General features: G+C 43.0%; 1 protein-coding gene across 2 annotated transcripts in view; it reads right to left on the bottom strand.

Annotated features, from left to right (window-relative positions):
- Positions 1–467: 467 nt before the first annotated feature.
- LOC110538520 (alpha-1,6-mannosylglycoprotein 6-beta-N-acetylglucosaminyltransferase B) overlaps positions 468–24,717 on the bottom strand; it is a 77,398-nt gene continuing 53,148 nt past the window's right edge. Inside the window, exons 9-17 of one of the 2 annotated variants that reach the window (XM_036938602.2) lie at positions 22,394–22,525; positions 16,011–16,144; positions 13,198–13,328; positions 10,942–11,097; positions 10,689–10,835; positions 10,382–10,498; positions 6,007–6,081; positions 1,735–2,006; positions 468–1,424 (exon numbers count right to left, since the gene is read on the bottom strand). In XM_036938602.2, the coding sequence (XP_036794497.2) occupies positions 1,226–1,424; positions 1,735–2,006; positions 6,007–6,081; positions 10,382–10,498; positions 10,689–10,835; positions 10,942–11,097; positions 13,198–13,328; positions 16,011–16,144; positions 22,394–22,525 (1,363 nt within the window). In that variant the 3' untranslated portion in view covers positions 468–1,225. Of the gene's footprint in view, positions 1,425–1,734; positions 2,007–6,006; positions 6,082–10,381; positions 10,499–10,688; positions 10,836–10,941; positions 11,098–12,593; positions 13,329–16,010; positions 16,145–22,393; positions 22,526–24,717 lie in introns of those variants that run through there. The other variant, XM_090193684.1, reaches the window with a different exon arrangement.

The raw sequence follows: 24,717 nt of genomic DNA, 5'->3' as shown, positions 1-24,717 counted from the left end.
ACTTCAGTAAATCATTGGTGTCTACAAGACTGAAAATCCTAAGTCAGACAGACAAAAATAGCAAAGAACTGTAGAGCTGCTGTTTGTGGTGAGATGAGTGAGAGGTGGGATCTATTGCACCAAGAGCCATGGATAAGCCAACACTACTCTCCGTCCCAACAGAACTCTGCACCATCTAAATGCAGCCTTCCACCCACTGGCAACCTTCTCACAATTTGTCTGTGGGTATTTAGGCACCACTCCATGAACTGAATGAGTCCAAGCCAACAGTGCCTGCAGAGAAATCACTAGCTCTGAAAGAAGTCATTAGAACATTATTTTCCATTTGGCTTTGTGAAATTGACCATAAAAGATGGATGACAGCTTTACACTCAATTGCTTTTCTAAATCTACAGACTCATTCATGTCTCAAGACGTAACCTGGCTCTGTTTTAGAGTTGTACCAGAGAAGAGTTGTACCAGAATGTTTCAATTGTCTTTTTTATTAATCAACACGTATGTACAAATATACTAATGTATGAGACATGGAAAATATTACATCTAGTAGTGCATCTACTGTACAAATATCCCAACTGCATTATGATCAAAGTATTTCACAGAACATTACATTCCATACAGTATCTGCATGTCACTTGAAGCAATGCAGATATTAGCAACTATAGCATTGCAGTACAATTATCAGGGATATCTTTTTGAATCCCCCCATTTCTGTGTTCCTCATAACTCCACCCCCTAACATTCCTGTTGTTGGACCCAATGTAGTCCATAAAGACTATTGTAAAACGTTCACCTTATAGCAGCGTCATCACTTTAGCAGGGTACAGTACAATCATGCATTTCCCTGAGATGCATTATGTCAGCCACACGTCTTGTTTGGCAGCAATTTTGTGGGTTTGGCGACCAGGTATTCTAGTCATTTCAGAATTGCCAATGCACTGAGCCTCCAGTCAGAGCAGCAGATAGGGAGTCTCATTGTAACATTATCCAGCTGTCCAGTTCCGTGAAGCATTCCCCCCTGTGCTATAATGATACCAGCAGTAATCTTTTGTACAGCTGCTCCTCTACCCCATGGCGACCGACCCTACTAGTTCCTCTGTGTCACCCACATTGACCTCCAGCAGGGGCCATCCTCCTCAGTGTCCCTCCCACCTATAAAAAGGGCCCCTGGGATGGCCAAGGCTGAGGGAGTGGTGGCAGGTCATCTTCCCCCAGGTGCTGGTCACAGTCATAAGCAGTCCCTGCACAGCGCCACCTGGCCCTTACGGTAGTCCCTGCAGGGACAGAGGCGGTGGTACTTGGTGTTGGCCCCGGCACAGCTGAACAGCAGAGGGTCTTTCTGGAGGCCACACTCACTACTCTCCACTGAGAAAGCTGGGAAGATGTGGTTGATCTCAGCCTCCACCCCATCACACTGCACCTCCAGCCTGGGCGGAGACACCAGAGAGATATTTCTTTATATATCATTATTCATATTAAGTGATGTGATTTACATTATAATCAATGTTTTAAAAAAGGCTTCATAAATGACTATCAATATTCATTACACCAAAGCACATTGGGTAGTGCATTAGAATGAGGGAGGATATTCATAAGAATTTAAGATGCTCATATTCATTGTTTGTTTCCTCAGTGATTGTGCTGTATAATATGCTGAATGTTAAATTACAAGATGAATGTTGTGTAACAGATGGTGGTGCGATCACATGGTGGTGGAGGGAGGAAGCAGCAGCTCACCCACTGAAGGCCTCTTTGATATTGACGAAGCGGTAGAAGGCGGGCTCACAGATCAGGCCTGCGCTCTGGCACGCATCTATACATGACTGGCCCTCCAGGGAGGCCAGCAGCCTCAGGGCGCTAAGCGGGGGCCAGGAGGGGGGATTGCTGATGTTGGAGGCCCAGGCCAGGGCACTGGAGTTGGGCAGCAGGACAAAGGGGCTGGGGGGGCTGCCTGGCCAACTGCTGGAGGTATTCGCTGAGGGAAATGGAGCTTCGGGTGCACAGAATTCCTGCAGAGTACAATACAACAGAATAACTACACAATCTGGCTATTGTGTAGTTAGTTAATCTGGCTATTCAGCATTACATTCATCAATCAATTCTACTGTAGCCTACATTCAGCATTGAAGCGGCAGGTAGCCTCGTGGTTAGAGCGTTGAGCCAGTAACCAAAATACCCAAGCCGACAAGGTGAAAAATCTGTCGGTGCCGTTGAGCAAGGCTTAACCCTAATTTGCTCCAGGTGGGCTGTACTAATATGACTGACCCTGTAAAACAACACATTTCACTGCACCTGTCCTGTGTGTAATTCAGCTGTGAACTATACATTCATTTATTTGCTATACATTCTGATGGGTTCTGATTTTTACAGAATAATAAAAGCAACATCACCATAGCTCTTATGACATACACATTGCCTTCCAGCCTCCTGGAATAATATGAATATACAGTACCAGTCAAAAGTTTAGACACACCTAATCATTCAAAGGTTTCTTTATTTTTACTATTTTCTACACAAGTAAAATAGTGAAGACATCAAAACCAGGAAATAACACATATGGAATCATGCAGTAAACAAATCAAAATATATTTTATATTTGAGATTCTTCAAAGTAGCCACCCTTTGCCTTGACAGCTTTGAAAACTATTGGCATTCTCTCAACCAGCTCATGAGGTAGACACCTGGAATGCATTTCAATTAACAGGTGTGTGTTGTTAATTTGTGGAATTTCTTTCCTTCTTAATGCGTTTGAGTCAATCAGTTGTGTTGTGACAAGTTAGGGGTGGTATACAGAAGATAGCCTTATTTGGTAAAAGACCAAATCCATATTATGACAAGAACAGCTCAAATAAGCAAAGAGAAACGACAGTCCATCATTACTTTAAAACATGAAGGTCAGTCAATACGTAAAATTAATAACTTTTAAAGTTTCTTAAGTGTAGTCACATAAACCATCAAGCACTATGATGAAACTGGCTCTCATGAGGACCGCCACAGGAAAGGAAGACCCAGAGTTACCTCTGCTGCATTAGAGTTAACTGCACCTCAGATTGCAGCCCAAATAAATGCTTCCAAGTTCAAGTAACAGACACATCTCAACAACTGTTCAGAGGAGACTGGGTGAATCAGGCCATTGTCGAATTGCTGCAAAGAAACCACTACTAAAGGACACCAATAAGAAAAAGAGACTTGCTTGGACCAAGAAACATGAGCAATGGACATTAGACTGGTGCAAATCTGGCCTTTGGTCAAATCCAAATTTGCGAGTTTTGTTTCCAGCCGCCATGTCTTTGTGAGACACAGAGTAAGTGAACGGATGATCTCTGCATGTGGGGTTCCCACCGTGAAGCATGGAGGAGGTGGTGTGATGGTGCTTTGTTGGTGACACCGTCTGTGATTTATTTTGAATTCAAGACACACTTAACCTGCATGGCTAACATAGCATTCTGCTGCGATATGCCATCCCATCTGGTTTGCATTGAGGGGGACTATCATTTGTTTTTCAACAGGACAATGACCCAAGACACCTCCAGGCTGTGTGAGAGTTATTTGACTAAGAAGGTGAGTGATGGAGTGCTGCGTCAGATGACCTGGCTTCCACAATCACCCAACCTCCACCCAATTGAGATGGTTTGGGATGAGTTGGACCGCAAAGGGAAATAAAAGGCCTCAGCATATGTGAGAACTCCTTCAAGACTGTTGGAAAAGCATTCCAGGTGAAGCTGCTTGAGATAATGCCAAGAGTATGCAAAGCTGTCATCAAGAATCTAAAATATATTTTGATTTGATTAACACTTTTTGGTTTACTACATGATTCTATATATGTTATTTCATTATTTTCTACATTGTAAAAACTAAGAAAAACTCATGAATGAGTAGGTGTGTCAGAACTTTTGACTGGTACTGTATATACACACATACCGGTATACATCATTTTGATAGCAGGACACTGTAAAGTCCATTATCCCTCTGAAGAGTATGAATCCTAAGCAACCTGCCTACACATAGTTTGAAGAACAACATAGCTACTGTAGTAGGTCGAAGCTGTATGCTGGAAACCCTAGGTAGAGCATGGGTGAAAAAGGCAATGTGGTGCTCATGGGAATTTCCTTTATTTTTTCAGCTTTCAGACCAATGCCTTTTCTCACTTAAAACCTTGTTTTTAAATTCCAAGGTTTTTACACTGGAAGGTGATTATGCAACATTATTACACAACATAATTAAGCAATAAGGCCCGGGAGGGTGTGGTATATGGCCAATATACCACAGCTAAGGACTGTTCAACATCTCATCCACTATTTGTATCAGTTTGAATCACTTTCAATGGGGGCATTTATTTGGAAGGTGAACCGCAAATTCCACTATTGTGGCTAGCTTCACACAGGTGTCCGAGACAGAGTTGAAAAATATCCAACACTTGGCAGAGTTGTTAGTTTGGCACTGTGTAAGAGTGTCCTGGAATGTATTATGGATATTAAAGTGATGAGTTTCTCTGATGCTAGCAAGAATGGATTTGCACCGCTTACATATTCTTTCAGAAATGCTACAAGAAGGTAGCATCTTTGGCACTTAACGGACAGAAATGAGCACATGAGAGCGATAAATGATAAATTGACAAAAAAAACTGTTACACCTACAAAATGTAGTCAATCTGGCATTTTTTAAATCCCGATGGTCGCTTTATGGACGCTATAGTCCCGTTTTAATCCAACGTCTAGAATTTTAGCTAGGTAGGCACAAGACATACTCTGTTATGTGGTTCTCAGTAATGGCTCATGACAAGAGGCGTGTTGAGTACCTCCAATCAAGTTGATTTGCGAATTTTCATTGAGATTGGTGTCATATTGGCTTAGATATGATGGTTGGGAGATTTGAATTTAACACTGAACTATCGTCATGTCTACAATACAGTTATGCCACCAATAATTAAATGAGTTTCAGGCAGGAATCAACCCTGGGAGAGCACCTCCCCCAGTCGGTCCTATTCATAAGAAACAGGTAATAATATTTCTGCGACATCTTCCTCTGACCCCCAGTCCGGTTTATTAAACAGGCTCCCAGCGCCCTGCTGCAATAACCAGGCCTCTTCCACTCCACCACACCACAGCCCCCCAGCCCTGGGCTACTGCTCAACAGGAAAACAGGGCGAGCGATCAGACACCTCATCCGGAATCTGTGTGTGTGTGTGTGTGTGTGTGTGTGTGTGTGTGTGTGTGTGTGTGTGTGTGTGTGTGTGTGAGAAAGCAGTATAAAAATTCTCAATAAAGAATCCGTGAGGATCATGGGGGTCAGTGCTGCCCACGGAGGAGGATAGAAGGGTTGTCGCTGATTGGGAGTCTGGGCTCGTACATGCCAGGCGGGCAGTCTCAGTCAGTCACAGCCCACTGAGCACACTACTCTGTGTGTGATGGACAGATGGGGGAGTGGATCAGAGCTGGGCATAGGCCACCCTATTTCCCCTTTTCTCCCACTGCCTTAACCAGACTGGAAGACAAGCCCCTCGGTGCATCGCACAAATCATCTCAGCATGATGAACGTACTGGAGCATGACAATGTGTGTAATTGTGCAAAGAAATATTAAAAGGCTTTTAGTGTGTGCGTGGTTGTGTGTGTGGACGTGTTTAACTATACTTGTGGGAAGCAGAAGTCCCCACAAGATTAATAAACAAAAACATTTGACCGACTGGGGACATTTTGTTCATCCCCACAAGGTCAAATGCTATTTCTAGGTGGTTTGGGTGTAAGGTTAGAATTAGTGTTAGGTTTAGAATTAGGTTCAGGGTTTGGAGCTAGGGTTAGTTTTAGGGTTAGGGAAAATAAGATTTTGAATGAACTGAATTATGTGTCCCCACGAGGTTAGTTAAACAGGACTGTGTGTGTGTGCGTTGGCTCTTTTATATGTATACAGTACAGTGTGACTTCATCTTGCCTGTGCATAAATAAATGTGGATGAGGTTGGCTGCACCATCTCCGGGGTAATGAAGGCCGGTGTATGCAACACAAACCCACCTGGTTCTGGATGTAAGCATGCACTCTCTCCAGCATCCCCTCACAGGTGTACTCATAGGGCAGATATGGCTCCACCTGCAGAAAGGAAATCATACACCGTCACACACCATCGGCTTTAGACCTCCAACACCACAGCCATAATAGTACTGCAACGGTTTACCGTTAATCAAAGCTGACGTATTCATTAAGGTCACTGTGAACGGCTTCATTATGAGCTGCTTCATATTATAACCAATGACCTCATACATCACAGGTGACAGCCTTTGACTTGATTTCATTACTCTATTAACATGGACTACATCAATATGACAAACAATGGATTATTAAGCTGACAATCGCCCACAGGTTATGTACGAGCTGCTAAACCGAATGTCTGAATCTTTTTAACAACTCACTGGGAGGATGTGATGACCATCCCACTTTTGACCTTTACCAGATGATGTGAAAACTTTCTCCAGAGCAGGCACATTTCATAGAGTTACAGGTGAGAACGTATGTTACATACACGACAGATGCTGTGACACTGCAGTGAAAACAGCACAGAGAAGGCATCTCTTTTCAATGCAGCAGCAAACACACGTTAGTCATCAGTGTCAAAGGATGAAGCCTGCAGGTCAATGCTTTCTATTTTGCTGTTAGCCAAAGCCTATTTGGGTTAGATTACATAAATAAGTATGATACATGGAGGAGTGGGAAATGTTCAATCAGTGTGATGGTACTGTAGTCCCATTCCACATCACCTAACCTAAGATGTCTGTGCCATTTAAAAGAGATCTCATTGTTTACCATCAGGCCTCTCAGAGGCACTTGGGCTTTTAAACTGATAAACGGTTCCTTTTAGCATTCACTTCCTTTTAGCTCTCACTTACTCGTTTATTTCATCTGAGTTTAATGAAATGTATCTGGCACCTCATCATCTATTCCAGAATGCAATTTGCCTTTTGGGCATCTTTATATAATGGAAAGAAAGGAACAGGAAAAAAACTGCTCTCCAGGGAGTCGGAATTGAATTCAGCTTTAGAATACATGAACATCTCTAAACCGACCGCATTTACTGCATACATACTTATCATGTCTGACCAGTATACCTGATTACAATATCTCCAGTGGTGTAAAGTACTTAAGTAAAAATACTACAAAGTACTACTTAAGTCGTTCTTTTATGGGGTATCTGTACTTTAATTTACTATTTAAAGAAAATAAAAGAATGTACTTTTTACTCCATACATTTTCCCTGACACCTAAAAGTACGAGTTACATTTCAAATGCTTAGCAGGACAGACATATTTGCCAATTCACACACTTATCATGAGAACAACCCTGGTTATCCCTACTGCTTCTGCCTCAGTAAACACAAATGCTTGGTTTATGAATTATGTCTGAGTGTTGAGGTGTGCCCCTGGCTATCTGTAAAATAATAAAACAAGAAAATCATGCCATCTGGTTTGCTTAATATAAGGAATGTGAAATTATATATAAGTATAATTAAAACCAAATCATTTTAGACTTTTACTGGGTGACTTTCACTTTTACTAGTCATTTTCTATTTAAGTATCTTTACTTTTACTCAAGTATGACAATTGGGTACTTTTTACACCAGTGAATACCACAGGGATTAGTATAGTTGTTCACCCACATTGGATCAAAGAGGGGACATGTTTTTCTTCACCTTCAGTGTGTACTGTATAGCACAGTGCATTTGGAAAGTATTCAGACCCCTTGACTTTTTCCTCATTTTGATACAGCCTTATTCTAAAATGTATTACATTAATTTCCCCTAATCAATCTACACACAATACCCCATAATGACAAATTAAAAACAGATTTTTAGACATTTTTGCAAATGTACAATTTTTTTTTTTTTTTTTTGGGGGGGGGGGGGGGGGGGGGAATATCACATTTACATAAGTATTCAGACCCTGTTTTACTCAGTACTTTGTTGAAGCATCTTTGGCAGTGATTACAGCCTTCCGTCTTCTTGGGTATGATGCTATAAGCTTGGCACACAAGTATTTGGGGAGTTCCTACCACTTCTCTGCAGATTCACTCAAGCTCTGTCAGGTTGGTTGGGGAGCATCGCTGCATAGCTATTTTCAGGTCTCTCCAAAGATGTTTGATGGGGTTCATGTCCGGGCTCTGGCTGGGCCACTCAAGGACATTCAGAGACGTGTCCCGAAGCCACTCCTGCGTTGTCTTGGCTGTGTGCTTAGGGTCGTTGTACTGTTGGAAGGTGAACCTTCACCCCCAGTCTGAAGGTCCTGAGGGCTTTGGAGCAGGTTTTGATCAAGGATCTCTCTGTACTTTTCTCTGTTCATCTTTCCCTCGATCCTGACTAGTCTCCCAGTCCCTGCTGCTGAAAAACATCCCCACAGCATGATGCTGCCATCACCATGCTTCACCGTAGGGATGGTGCCAGGTTTCCTCCAGGCTTGGCATTCAGGCCAAAGAATTCAATCTTGGTCTCATCAGACCAGAGAATCTTGTTCCCCATGGTCTGAGAGTCCTTTAGGTGCCTTTTGGCAAACTCTAAGCCGGCTGTCATTTGTCTTTTACTGAGGAGTGGCTTCCGTCTGGCCACTCTACCACAAAGGCCTAATTGGCGGAGCGCTCCAGAGATGGTTGGCCACTGTGTTCTTGGGGACCTTCAATGCTACATCATTTTTTTGGTATCCTTCCCCAGATCTGTGCCTCGACACAATCCAGTCTCGGAGCTCTACGGACAATTCCTTTGACCTCAGGGCTTGATTTTTGCTCTGACTTGCACTGTCAACTGTGGGACCTTACTGTATATAAACAGGTTTGTGCCTTTCCAAATCATGTCCAATCAATTTAATTTGCCACAGGTAGACTCCAATCAAGTTGTAGAAACATCTCAAGGATGATCAATGGAAACAGGATGCACCTAAGCTCAATTTCGAGTCTCATAGCAAAGGGTCTGAATACTTGTAAATGTAAAATGTGACATGTTTTTATTTGTAATAAACTTGCTAACATAAAAAACTGTTTTCACTTTGCCATTATGGGGTATTGTGTGTAGATTGATGAGGAAACTAATTTATTTAATACATTTTAGAATAAGGCTGTAATGTAACAAAATGTGGAAAAAGTCAAGGGGTCTGGGGCCTCCCGGGAGGCGCAAAGGTTACCCAAGGCATCACTACAGACCCGGGTTCGATCCTAGGCTGTATCACAACCAGCCGTGAACGGGAGTCCCATAGGGCGGCGCACAATTGGCCCAGTGTCGTCCAGGTTAGGGAGGGTTTGACACTTTGCTCATTGCACTCTAGTGACTTCTTGTGGCGGGCCAGGTGCCTACAGCCTGACTTCGGTCATCAGTTGAACGGTGTTTCCTCCAACACATTGGTGTGGATGGCGTCCGGGTTTAGTGGGCGGGTGTTAAGGAGCGTGGTTTGGCGGGTCATGATTCGCCTCTCCCGAGCTCGTTGAGGAGTTGCAGCGATGAGACAAGATCGTAATGGGATATGACGGAAAAAAGTGGGGTAAAAAATTCATATTACAAAAAATGTCAAAGTCAAGGGGTCTAAATACGTTCTGAATGCACTGTATATCAACATAATGAGAAGTGCTTGTGTCCTGTATTATTTTGTTGTTTTGTTTTCCTCCTGCCCTTCTCCTCCACTCCTAACCCATTACATGCACGTGTTCTACCACAGCATTACGTCAAGTAGATGCTCCATTTTGGTTCCCTCAGCAGCAAGTCTGGGCTATTTTTTAACCTACCATTATTCCCCGCGTGGTGGGGGATCGATTGGACGTACCTTGCATGTTGGCCTGGTGACAGATTGAGCACAGCATGATAGATTAATATCATCTCCAGTAGACAATGGTTAGTGCCTGGAGAAGACAGTATGGGCCCTCTGGAAGACTGCCATACTAACCCAGGTGTCTGCTGCCCAGTTTACCTACTAAGCAACTCCATCTCTGAGGCAATTAGGACTAAAGTCCTTGGAAGGAGCCAGCTATGCAGTTTGCAGTTACACTGGATCCTGTGACTAACAGCTCAATTAGCAATGTGAGAGAGAAGTGGGTCACAACTGGAAATACAGTCTGTGGGAGAGGAGATTATATACCTCCACGGCACCATTAATCATATGCGTAGGTAATGTTAATACTCAAGACTTTCTTTGACATGAGATGCAGTGAAGATAATACATCTGAAAGGTCATTTGTCTCTGAACAGCCACGCTTATCTCAGTGAAAATCATGTGGTCCTCTGTAGCCAGAATAGTGGGTTTGATTCCCGGGACCATCCATACTTAAAATGTATACACACATGACTAAGTCGCTTTGGATAAAAGCGTCTGCTAAATGGCATATATTATATTATCATCTCAAGTAAAATTAGCATACTAACTTTGGTCCTCATGATGTCCCGTATGGCAGACTCAAACTCTTGGGAGTTGTTGAAATCCACCGTGATGACATGTGGCCTGCCTATATACTGCTCAGCATAGGGATGCTGTGAGGAGACCTGATGGAGGAATTAACACAATACTATATCAGTCAATACAGTCTCCATCCAGACAATACATGGACACAGCCACGAGCAGAGAAGCACACGAATCAGGTTGAGGCCTACCTTGCACTAATTCACTGACTAACATTCATTTTCTCAACAGTATGGAGACAGTCCAATGCCACCACAGAGACAACCTGCTCACCTGTCTGGAAGTGGGCTTCCCTCTGAAGAACTCATGGTTGAGGGAACTGTGGGACGGCTTAAACTTGGGCTGCAGGAAGATGCAGCCGTTGGCTATGGCCTCTAAAGGGGCTGGCCCTTCGTATGGGAAGCCAAACCCAATGAAGAGCTTGTTTGAGAGAGGAAAAGAAAAAGATGAACCAAACTGCTGCTGTTTACTGGCAACTTGTACTTGAAGTATATTATATATAAAAAGGTATTGAAACCCTCCATACCTTGGCCTTTCTGAGCAGCTGCTGCAGCTCTTGTTGGGGCAGCAGGCCGTGGTTTTTGACAAAAGCAGGCACCTCTGGAGGGCGCTGTGTCTCATAATAGACAGTCCCATGGATATCCATGTAGCGGTGCAGAATGGCCAGGAACCTTTCCTTACCCTATGAGCCAATGGAACAAATGGTTAGGACGGACTGGGCACACAGTATAATCTACCTGTCAAATCTACCCCAAATATGCAGAATGTAACTCCTTTTTTGAACCAATTCTGTAAGAATTCAAAGGTCTTCTCAAACATAAAGTTATGTTCAGTGTGTTGGTTGCAGGCATAACCAAGACAGGGGCAAACATGTTATTCATGACATTGGCTGTCAGCCTCTTCCACTTAGAGATTCCTCCATATTATCTGTGTCACCCTCCTGGGACTGAAGAGCAAGGGAGAATGTGCTCAACCTGTGAAGACTACAGTAGCATGGAGGTCATCTCTCTAAAGAGTTTAAAAAAAACTTGACTGATAGGCCTCTCACCCTGGAGAGCTTCTGATTGGTGCAGGGCAGTGTGGACAGAAGCCTGTATGACTGACTGTTACTAGGATTAGTGGGGTGGCTACTGTAACCTCTGGTGCATATAGTCTGGCATAGCCAATTAGAGGGGTGATCTGACTTCCTACACCAAGCAACAGCAGCACCAGGGGCAAATGACACGAGAATGACCATAGAGTGTGAAGAGAAAGCATGGGTATCACCTTGGCTACAGCAGCACACTGGTCACTGATCATAGAGATGTATTGGGTGAGCATTATTTACATATAGTGGTGAGAATGTTGTATCCTTCAAATCTTCAGTGGCATACTTAGCCTAACATAGAACATTTGTGCTGAAAAACAATAGAAATAAATATGCATGAGCTTTCCCTCTGTAGACTAAGAACCCTTCTACCAACAGTTGTAAATAGAACCACTGATGTCATTGCAGATGCTCCATATAAAAGAGCACACAAAGTAAAACTATCATTAGTAGAGAGCTGACATTCTGAGTATTGATTAAAACTACACCTTTTGTATTTTCCTAAACCTGTTATAGGGCAGCAGTTTATTGATCTGACAGGGGGGTGACAGAAGATGCAGATAGACCAGGATGAACGCATAACAAACCTCAGGCCTTTTTATAAAAACCCTTGTCTCTTTATGGTAGATAAAGATGATTCACCTGAAACATCTTTCTGTGTCTGAAGAGCTAAAGCTGCTGACTCATTCCAAAATAATTGTAGTTAACTGTCTGGCACATTTAATGGAACATTAACGCATTCATTGTGCATGAACAGTATCAATCTCTATAATAGGAATCTGCAAGGAAACCAAACACCAGGGACAGTCCATACTACGGCTCAATGTAAAACAAAGTTTCAGAGGGTGTTCAAAATGTCAATCATTGACAGGAAGTGCAGGTATCCTTACTTGGAGCTGGAGATGATCCATCAACATGACATGAGAGCAGAATAGGAGGAAACCATGTGGGAAGGAGAAAAGACAAGAGAGAGTGAGTGGGAGAGATAAAATGATAGTCATGTTGTCTCCTTGTGGACATACAGCTGTAGTACAACACATAGCTGACAAGCATGTGAACCGGAGAGCTGAGGATGATGCCAGAAGCAGTGAGGGGTAGTCAGTGTCGAGGGAGGGCCAGACACAGATGGCATTCACACTCATAAATATTATACCTCGCACGCCGTACCTCAGACTGTTCAGAGTGAGGGGGAATTCAATAAGCGTAGAGAGTGAGAGAACAAATGCAGCTGATTCAACCACGGGGAGGCGGCCAGACACATGAATAAGTGATGCCTTTTTCCTGTAGCTTGGACGGAGAATTTACGCTAAACAAAAACAATTGCCGCTTCCACAACACTCACACCTCTCTGGGTGTACATCCATATACCTGGTGGATTGAAGTGTCATGCTTGGCAGATAGGAGAGAATAACTTAGGCACGTTTCAGCTTGTCTCTGGAAGTGGGGTGCACTCCATTTATCACATCATGACAGAATACACTGCAGTGTATAACAGACTGCTGACTGTTGTGTAAATATGTTGAGACGCCACCTCAACTGGACTGCACATCTTAGTAGGGAAAAAAGTCATTTGTTTGTTGATATCTTGTAGACAGGAGCAGGTGATACGCCCATTGGGGTGTCAGTCAAATGCACTCAGCAATATGGTTTTCTTTAGAGGTTCTAGAAATTGAACATTTATATCCATATGATCACCTTCCACATGCTGGCCTCTTTGCCGTACACCACTGCCATGCTGTCCACCTTGTTCCTCTGGATGCTCAGCCTCTCTGTGTCGTTCAGCTCCTCAGCCACAAAACCCATGAAGGAGTTGTCGGGAGTGTGCGCTGTAAGGGACGAACATAGCAAAGTGTCAAGCTCAATAAGTCAAAGTAACAACGTGCTCTGAGAGTCGGGAAGCAAGTGCAGGGAGTGAGTGTTTTAATAAAATAAACAGAACATAATACAAATACAAAACAAGAAAAACTAACTGCACACAGACATGAAACAGAAACAATAACGCCTGGGGAAGTAACCAAAGGAAGTGACATACAGTTGAAGTCGGAAGTCTACATACACTTAGGTTGGAGTCATTAAAACTCAAACCACCCCACAAATGTCTTGTTTACAAACTATAGTTTTGGCAAGTCAGTTAGGACATCTTACTTTGCACATGACACAAGTAATTGTTCCAACAATTGTTACAGACAGATTATTTCACTGTATCACAATTCCAGTGGGTCAGAAGTTTACATACACTAAGTTGGCTGTGCCTTTTAACAGTTTGGAAAACTCCAGCAAATTATATCATGACTTTAGATGCTTCTGATAGGCTAATTGACATCATTTGAGTCAATTGGAGGTGTACCCGTGGATGTATTTCAAGGCCTACCTTCAAACTCAGTGCCTGTTTGCATGACACATGGGAAAATCAAAAGAACTCGCCCCAAAAAATTGTAGACCTCCACAATTCTGGTTCATCCTTGGGAGCAATTTCCAAATGCCTGAAGGTACCACGTTCATCTGTACAAACAATAGTACGCAAGTATAAACACCATGGGACCACGCAGCCGTCACATCACTTAGGAAGGAGACGCGTTCTGTCTCCTAGAGATGAACCTACTTTGGTGCGAAAAGTGCAAATCAATCCCAGAACAACAGTAAAGGACCGTGTGAAGATTCTGGAGGAAACAGGTACAAAAGTTTCTATATCCACAGTAAAATGAGTCCTATATCGACATAACCTGAAAGGCCACTCAGCAAGGAAGAAGCCACTGCTCCAAAACCGCCATTAAAAAGCCAGACTACGGTTTGTAACTGCACATGGGGACAAAAGGGGGATGCTTGCAAGCTCAAGAACACCATCCCAACCGTGAAGCACGGGGTTGGCAGCATCATGTTGTGGGGGTGCTTTGCTGCAGGATGGACTGGTGCACTTCACAAAATAGATGGCATCATGAGGAAGTAAAATGATGTGGATATATTGAAGCAACATCTCAAGACATCAGTCAGGAAGTTAAAGCTTGGTCACAAATGGGTCTTCCAAATGGACAATGACCCCAAGCATACTTCCAAAGTTGTGGCAAAATGGCTGAAGGACAACAAAGTCAAGATATTGGAGTGGCCATCACAAAGGCCTGACCTCAATGTGTGGGAAGGAACTGAAAAAGTGTGTGCGAGCGAGGAGGCCTACAAACCTGACCTCGTTACATCAGCTCTGTCAGGAGGAATGGGCCAAAATTCACCCAATTTATTGTGGGAGGCTTGTGGTAGGCTACCTGAAACGTTTGACCCAAGTTAAAATTATTTAAGGCAATACACTCAATTAGTATTTGGTAGCATGTAAACTTCTGACCAACTGGGAATGTGATGAAATAAATGAAAGCTGAAATAAATCATTCTCTCTACTATTATTCTGACATTTCACATTCTTAAAATAAAGTGGTGATCATAACTGACCTAAGACAGGGAATTTTTACTAGGATTAAATGTCAGGAATTGTGAAAAACTAAGTTTAAATGTATGTAAACTTCCAACTTCAACTGTATATAGGGCAGGTAATCAAGAAAGTGATGGAGTCCAGGTGAGTCTGAAGACCTGCAGGTGCACGTAACGATGGTGACAGGTGTGCGCCATAACGAGCAGCCTGGTGATCTAGAGGCCGGAAAGGGAGCACACGTGACAGCCAAACACTAAACTAAATATTGACATTCAGTTTCAGATGAAAGTCAGAAGCATGTTGAGTAAGTTGTAGGAATATAGAGACAGTGGTTAAAGGAATTGATTGGGCCAGCTGGGACCACATCACCTAAGAGAAGGACAGTGGTCACTCTATAAACCAGGAAACAAAGCAAGGCCTGAGTATTCCCAGTAAACGTAAAAAACAAAATAGCCATGAGAATCATATATATATATATATATATATATATATATATATATATATATATATATATATATATATATATATATATATATATATATATATATATATATATATATATATATATATATATATAAATATATATATATAAATAACGTGTTCCTATTTCAAACCCAATATGAGTGTGGCTTGCAATTACAATGTGTTTTTCCAAAACGGCAATACTTCCACAGAAGCTATGCTCACTGAGTTAATTGGAAGAGCACAAACACAGCTGAAGTCTCCTCTCCTTCCACTGATCCCAGCTGGATGTTTGAGCTCTGCGTGCGTGCGTGCCAGTGAGAGCCTATGGTGCTAAGTTCTAGTGTCTAGCTCTAGGCATCTGTTTGGCCACAACTGCTGTTACCCTCCCAAGCTCCTTCTCGTCTCTCTGACCCTGAGCTTCCACTATGAGAGGCCAGAGGCCCACACAAGTGCCCCACAACATCTGTGCCCACACACACACACTCCAAAAGCCAAACCTCCACTAAAATCCCTATTACCCTTTCCTACTTTCTCTCTTTCTGAGGTTGATACCTGATAAACAAGCGCAACACCATTCCCCTCACATCCAGTGTCAAAAGAGAGATTATGCTCAGAGTTCACTCACGGAACATGGTCATGTACTGCCTGCAGTTGAGGTTCCAGTAGCCCCAGTTGGTCCTGTAGCCGTGCAGGGTGGCGTAGTCCTCATGGTTGTATGCCGGCTCTGTGCCAAATGTGTCAATCACACGGATGTGGCACCTGAGAGACAGAGGAAAGAGGTGGGAGAATGAATGGGTTCTGTATGTCAAAATAGCAGAACATAGATAGACATTGCCTCCTGTTGCGATGAAAATAATATTTATCTGGTAAAAGCCCATAACAAGCAGTGGTATGGGAACCAAGCCCAGGAGACTTGAACCGTAAAGTAGTCAAAGGTGATGGATGTCACCGTGCCTCTCCTCTCCCTCAGTGTGCTGGGCTCAGCCTGCCCTCCAGGTGGGGGGAAATTGACTTCAAATCACAAGCTGCTAGGCTACTATACACCACAGGGGAGATAAATGGAGAGCTCTTACTCACAGCAATGCAACCACCTCCAAACACAGCAAGGATACCTCCCTTCTTTGGTGGGTCTCTGACATTGCTGGGGCATAATGTGTGAGGGGCTGCTTCCTAATAGTCGGCTCTTAATAATGGCTGGAACAGAGCAAATGGAATGGCATCAAACACTTTGGAAACCGCTCCAGCCATTATCATGTGGTCATCCTCCCCTATTAAGGTGCCACCAACCTCCTGTGTTGGACAATGGATGAACATACTCCAAACTTTTAACATTTTTATAATCCATCAGATATTGACTGAATTATAGCTCATAAAACAGTATAGCTTCCGTCCCTCTCCTCGCTCCTCCCTGGGCTCGAACCAGGAACACATCGACAACAGCCACCCTCGAAGCAGCGTTACCCATGCAGAGCAAGGGGAACAACTACTCAAAGTCTCAGAGCGAGTGACGTTTGAAACGCTATTAGCGCGCACCCCGCTAACTAGCTAGCCATTTTACATCGGTTACACCTGCCATTAGGCTGATAGGCTTGAAGCCATAAACAGCGCGGTGCTTGCGAAGAGCTGCTGGCAAAACGTACAGAAGTGCTGTTTGAATGAATGCTTACGAGCCTGCTGGTGCCTACCCTCAGTCAGACTGCTCTATCAAATCATAGACTTAGTTATAATATAATAACACAGAAATACGAGCCTTTGGTCATTAATATGGTCGAATCCGGAAACTATCATTTCGAAAACAAAACGTTTATTATTTCAGTGAAATACGGAACCCTTAAGTATTTTATCTAAGGGTTGGCATCCATTAGTCTAAATATTCCTGTTACATTGCACAACCTTCAATGTTATGTCATAATTACGTAAAATTCTGGCAAATTAGTTCGCAATGAGCCAGGCTGCCCAAACTGTTGCATATACCCTGACTCTGCGCGCAATGAACGCAAGAGAAGTGACACAATTTCACCTGGTTAATATTGCCTGCTAACCTTTCTTTTAGCTAAATATGCAGGTTTAAAAATATATACTTCTGTGTATTGATTTTAAGAAAGGCATTGTGGTTAGGTACAGTCGTACAATGATTGTGCTTTTTTTGCAAATGCGCTTTTGTTACATCATCCCCTGCGTTGCATCGATTATATGCAACGCAGGACACGCTAGATAAACTAGTAATATCATCAACCATGTGTAGTTAATTAACTAGTGATTATGATTGATTGATTGTTTTTTATAAGATACGTTTAAATGCTAGCTAGCAACTTACCTTGGCTTCTACTGCATTCGCGTAACAGGCAGGCTCCTCATGGAGTGCAATGAGAGGCAGGTGGTTAGAGCGCTGGTCTAGTTAACTGTAAGGTTGCAAGATTGAGTCCCCCGAGCTGACAAGGTAAAAATCTGCCGTTCTGCCCCTGAACAAGGCAGTTAAACCCACCGTTCCTAGGCCGTCATTGAAAATAAGAATGTGTTCTTAACGGACTTGCCTAGATTAAAAAAATCTGCAAAATCGGTGTCCAAAAATACCGATTTACAATTGTTATGAAAACTTGAAATCGGCTCTAATTAATCAGCCATTCCGATTAATCGGTCGACCTCTAATCCAGAGCATCCCAAACATGCTCAATGGGTGACATGTCTGGTGAGTATGCAGGCCATGGAAGAACTGGGACATTTTCTAGGAAATGTGTAAAGATCCTTGTAACATGGGGCTGTGCATCATCATGCTGAAACATGAGAGGTGGATGAATGGCATGACAATGGGCCTCAAGATCTCGTCACGGTATCTCTGTCCATTCAAATTACTATCGATAAAATGCAATTGTGTTCTTTGTCCGTAGCTTATGCCTGCCCATACCATAACCCCATCGCCACCATGGGGCCCTCTGTTCACAATGTGAACAGCAAACTGCTCGCCCTCATAACGCCATACACGTGGTCTGTGGTTGTGAAGCCGATTGGCCGTACTGCCAAATTCTCAAAAATGACTTTGGAGGCGGCTTATGGTAGATAACATAAAAATGTATCTGGCAACCACTCTGGTGGATATTCCTGCAGTCATTGCACGGTCCCTCAAAACTTGAGACACCTATGGCATGGCATTGTGTGACAAAACTGCACATTTTAGAGTGGCCTTTTATTGTCCCTAGCACAAGGTGCACCTGTGTAATGATCATGATATTTAATCAGCTTCTTAATATACCATACCTGTCAGGTGGATGGAGTATATTTGCAAAGGAGAAATGCTAACTAACAGGGATTTAAACAAATTTGTGCAAAACATTTCAGAGAAATAAGCTTTTTGTGCGTATGGAAAATGTATGGGATCTTTAATTTCAGCTCATGAAACATTGGACCAACACTTTACATGTTGTGTTTATATTTTTCTTCAGTGTATGAATGCATCAACATAAAAGGTGAGGAACAGGGCTGCAACCACCAAACACTTGCTCTGTCTACCCTACCTGCTCTGTCTACCCTATCTGCACCCACCTGCTCTGTCTACCCTATCTGCACCCACCTGCTCTGTCTACCCTATCTGCACCCACCTGCTCTGTCTACCCTATCTGCACCCACCTGCTCTGTCTACCCTATCTGCACTCACCTGCACTGTCTAGACTGCCTGATTAATAACGGTTGTTGTCACATTCTCTTGCATAATTCAGCAAGTGTGTCAATAGCAGGTTACCCTCGGATAAAAGGGTATCAACACGATTACGCCTATCTAAACATACTTTACATTGTTTGCGAGATCAGACATAATATCACTATAATCTGAGTTCATTTTCAGAAATTGCTTTCATTTCAGTGCATCTAATTTGTAAACATTTCAACTGTATTAAATTAGAACTTTTTTCAATTCCACAAAAAAACGTACACCTATCAAAATAAAGTTATCTTCTCTTTCTTGTGATGTGTCGAGACGATACGTTCAATTCCAGATGAAGCTTTAGTGTTCTTCTCGATTCAACTAACAGCCAATGTATCCCATTGAGCCCATTTCAGCCATTACCGGGGTGTGTTTGACATGTCTTTACAAACATTTCCGTTGTCGTAACATTAACGGGGAAAAAACGACAGGTGCAAGCAAGAGTATGATCAGTCACAAAAAACAATCAGTCCACAGAGATTTATGTAACAAGTGGATTTTGCAGCCCTCAAACACAGGAAATAGATGGCTGAAAAAAACAGATCCTCAGATGGGTGGGGCATGCGCTTCGCTACTTTAGATTAGATGAAAAAATAAGAAAATAGGAAGGATAGGGAAAGAAAGAAGGACAAGGATAGGGAAAGGAAGGATAGGGAAAGGAAGGATAGGGAAAGGAAGAAGGGGGATAGGAAAAGGAAGGATAGGGAAAGGAAGAAGGGGGATAGGAAAAGGAAGGATAGGGAAAGGAAGAAGGGGGATAGGGAAAGGAAGAGAACGGAATGGGAAAGGAAGAGGAAGGATAGGGAAAGGAAGGATAGGGAAAGGAAGAAGGGGGATAGGGAAAGGAAGGATAGGGAAAGAAAGAAGGACAAGGAAAGGAAGAGGATGGACAGGGAAAGGAAAAGGAAGGATAGGGAAAGGAAGGATAGGGAAAGGAAGGATAGGGAAAGGAAGGATAGGGAAAGGAAGAGGACGGAATGGGAAAGGAAGAGGAAGGATAGGGAAAGGAAGGATAGGGAAAGGAAGAAGGGGGATAGGGAAAGGAAGAGGACGGAATGGGAAAGGAAGAGGAAGGATAGGGAAAGGAAGGATAGGGAAAGGAAGAAGGGGGATACGGAAAGGAAGGATAGGGAAAGGAAGAAGGGGGATAGGGAAAGGAAGAGGACGGAATGGGAAAGGTTGAGGAAGGATAGGGAATGGAAGAAGGGGGATAGGGAAAGGAAGAGGACGGAATGAGAAAGGTTGAGGAAGGATAGGGAATGGAAGCCATTTGAGAATACTGAGAGGGTGAGTCGAGCATGGAGCATTGTTTTATCTCCCAGCTTCCTCAGCTCTGCATATCCAGACTGAAGGAATCAAGGGATATTATCAGATCTGGTTGATTTATCAGTGTCCTGCATCTAAGCAGTCTGGGGGCCTGCAGAGGAAATTAAAGTATTAGCCTGGACAGTTGATACACATCGGCTAATCACGTGACCTTGAGTGAGCTTCATTGTGTGATCGCAAACAATAGTGTGTGCACTACAAATATTGTGCTGTGTTTGCCTCTATCACAGGAGGCTGCTGAGGGGAGAACGGCTCATAACAATGGCCGTGAAAAGGAGCAGAGGGTTAGCAGGTGTATGATGCCATTCCATGTGTTTGATGTATTTGATACTATTCCACTCATTCCGCTCCAGTCATTACCACGAGCCCGTCCTCCCCAGTTAAGGTGCCACCAACCTCATGTGGTCTCTATAATAATATTAGTGTGTTTGTGTGTGTGTGGGCGCGAGATAGGGTAGGGCAGTACCCAGATTTGCACACCTTCATACCGTTCCTGTACCATACCGGGGTATACTGTGCTACAGGCAGTGCACACAGTAGATGGAGCCCTGAGCTGTAGAAAATGCATTTGGCTCATCTTAGATAGTTAAAGGTAGACTGAGTGAAATTATGTTGCCACGAGCAGCATCGCAGATAATGCGATGAGCGAGATGCACGACTTTGCTTTCACACAGTCACACAAAGCATCTGTGCATGTGCACAGGTTCACCTCCCACTTTTGTAATGTGGTAGCCACAGGACAAAAAAGGAGAAGTTGAGACTCACGCTTCAAAGCTCTTAGTTGTCGTGGAAATTGACCACTATGCTGTATTCTTTCTGCATCTATGACATATTAATGTCTACTTTTAACTTATAGTTAATTATAAGCAGTGGGGTAGCTTTAGGGTTCACATGCAAGTGTGCTGATGTTTGAGTGCATGCATGTGTATAATGAGCTAAATGGAGGTTGTGGAACAGGAAATTGAATATGCAGCTAGGGACAAAACAGACTGGGACACTACTCCACAGTATAATGTAATATAACAGAACAGATTTATCACACCCCAGACATATTAGTTTCTCTCCAACCAAGAAATAGAAACATTATCATTTTCACTTTTACAATCCTATCACTTAAAATTGTCATGCAATAACTAGGACCAATAATTACATGTTTTATTTGCTTAGTCGACACTTTGTGGGCCTCGGGCAAATTCCTGTACATTGCAAAGTTCAAAATGTATCCAGAGAACTCAGGGGCTTTAAGCGGTGCCATTTCTCCACTGTGCTATTTCGCATTGCTATTAGTCAATCTGGGACTCATTATTTACCCAATTGATCACTGTGTGGGCTGCTCTCATGCAGATTCCCCCTGGAAGTGCTATGGTGACTCACAGGGGACCAACCAGCTGACCAAATACCAGCCAATAAGGGCATCAGGCCAATAAGCCAATGATTAATCAGCACAACAGAAATGCCAGCAACAAAGAAACACACAGACAGTTTAACTTACGCATCTTATGGACAAGTCTGTTCCTCCCCCAGAAGAGATGAATTCATATTTGATATGGTGCATTGTACATTCCATGCCTACACTCACAGTAAGCACACACCCACAAACACACATACAGTTGTGGTCAAATATTTTGGCACCCTTGCACGATTTACTAATTCTTCTAAAATAAGACTAATATTTCTTTGATTTAGAACTGCACAGGACCAAGAAAGAAAAAAATCTAAACTGAAATTGCGATTTTTCTCTTCAAGTAAAAAAAATAATGGCCTGGACTAACTTATAAAATATTCTAATTAATTTTGTGTGTGATTCTCGTTTTTGTGTAATCTATCTCACCTGTGGTAAGTTGCAGGTGCCTACAGGGTAAAAATTGCCATTCAACCAGTTTTGAAAAGAGAAATCAGAACATTCTGCTCCATTGCACTGCATTGTAAAGTGCAGATTTTTGACCGCAACTGCATATAAAAATATATTATAAAAACCCACTGACTTGTGCTTCCTCAGAGAGAGACCCATGTGCTGCCTCATCTGCTGCAGGCCATGGTAGTCTGTGTAGATGAGGTCAAAGGGCAGAGGTCCTGTCAGGGGGCAGCTTCCTCTTCCAGGGGGGACCCCAAGAAACCTGCACACACACACAGAAGCTCAGCTTAGACACCGCAAACACGTCACAACACAACTTCATCACTGTAGATACAGTACCAGTCAAAAGTTTGGACACACCTACTCATTCAAGGGTTTTTCTTTATTTTTAACATTTTTTCCATTGTATTATAATAGTGAAGACATCACAACTATGAAATATCACATATGGAATCATGTAGTAATTAAAAAACTGTTAAACAAATCAAAATATATTTGAGATTTGAGATTCGTCAAAGTAGCCACCCTTGGCCTTGATGACAGCTTTGCACACTCTTGGCATGTGTTACTTCATAGGTTTGATGTCTTCACATTTATTCTACAATGTAGAAAATAGTCAAAAGAAAGAAAAACCCTTGAATGAGTAGGTGTGTCCAAACTTTTGACTGGTACTGTATATCCACTGTCAATATGAGAGGAATGTATATTAACAATCGACACGGAGAATAACAACAGACTTGGAAAATAAATACTACACATTGTCCAGTTCCCTATAATATAAGTAAGACTGCATATCCACACAATGAAGGGAACAAGACACAGTAAAAAAGCAGCTGAAATACTCTGCTCCCGTAAAAAGCAGTGACATCCTCTGCTCCCGTAAAAAGCAGGGACATCCTCTGCTCCCGTAAAAAGCAGGGACATACTCTGCTCCCGTAAAAAGCAGGGACATACTCTGCTCCCGTAAAAAGCAGGGACATACTCTGCTCCCGTAAAAAGCATGGACATACTCTGCTCCCGTAAAAAGCAGGGACATACTCTGCTCCCGTAAAAAGCATGGACATACTATGCTCCCGTAAAAAGCAGGGACATACTCTGCTCCCGTAAAAAGCATGGACATACTCTGCTCCCGTAAAAAGCAGGGACATACTCTTCTCCCGTAAAAAGCAGGGACATACTCTGCTCCCGTAAAAAGCAGGGACATACTCTGCTCCCGTAAAAAGCAGGGACATACTCTGCTCCCGTAAAAAGCAGGGACATACTCTGCTCCCGTAAAAAGCATGGACATACTCTGCTCCTTTAAAAAGCAGCGGACATACTCTGCTCCTTTAAAAAGCAGCGGACATACTCTGCTCCCGTAAAAAGCAGGGACATACTCTGCTCCCGTAAAAAGCAGGGACATACTCTGCTCCTTTAAAAAGCAGCGGACATACTCTGCTCCTATAAAAAGCAGGGACATACTCTGCTCCTTTAAAAAGCAGCGGACATACTCTGCTCCTATAAAAAGCAGGGACATACTCTGCTCCTTTAAAAAGCAGGGACATACTCTGCTCCTTTAAAAAGCAGCGGACATACTCTGCTCCTTTAAAAAGCAGCGGACATACTCTGCTCCTTTAAAAAGCAGCGGACATACTCTGCTCCTATAAAAAGCAGCGGACATACTCTGCTCCTATAAAAAGCAGGAACATACTGTGCTCCTATAAAAAGCAGGGACATACTCTGCTCCTTTAAAAAGCAGCGGACATACTCTGCTCCTGTAAAAAGCAGCGGACATACTCTGCTCCTGTAAAAAGCAGCGGACATACTCTGCTCCTATAAAAAGCAGCGGACATACTCTGCTCCTGTAAAAAGCAGCGGACATACTCTGCTCCTGTAAAAAGCAGCGGACATACTCTGCTCCTTTAAAAAGCAGTGGACATACTCTGCTCCTATAAAAAGCAGCGGACATACTCTGCTCCTGTAAAAAGCAGGGACATACTCTGCTCCTGTAAAAAGCAGCGGACATACTCTGCTCCTATAAAAAGCAGCGGACATACTCTGCTCCTATAAAAAGCAGCGGACATACTCTGCTCCTATAAAAAGCAGCGGACATACTCTGCTCCTATAAAAAGCAGGAACATACTCTGCTCCTATAAAAAGCAGGGACATACTCTGCTCCTTTAAAAAGCAGGAACATACTCTGCTCCTATAAAAAGCAGCGGACATACTCTGCTCCTTTAAAAAGCAGCGGACATACTCTGCTCCTTTAAAAAGCAGGAACATACTCTGCTCCTATAAAAAGCAGGGACATACTCTGCTCCTTTAAAAAGCAGGAACATACTCTGCTCCTTTAAAAAGCAGCGGACATACTCTGCTCCTTTAAAAAGCAGCGGACATACTCTGCTCCTTTAAAAAGCAGCGGACATACTCTGCTCCTTTAAAAAGTAGCGGACATACTCTGCTCCTTCAAAAAGC

Source organism: Oncorhynchus mykiss, chromosome 12 (genome assembly GCF_057628025.1).
Source record: "Oncorhynchus mykiss isolate SJ-2025 chromosome 12, ASM5762802v1, whole genome shotgun sequence".
Lineage (NCBI taxonomy): Eukaryota > Metazoa > Chordata > Actinopteri > Salmoniformes > Salmonidae > Oncorhynchus > Oncorhynchus mykiss.
The sequence above is the reverse complement of the archived record's forward strand: the minus strand, read 5'-3'. Positions and strand labels throughout refer to the sequence as shown.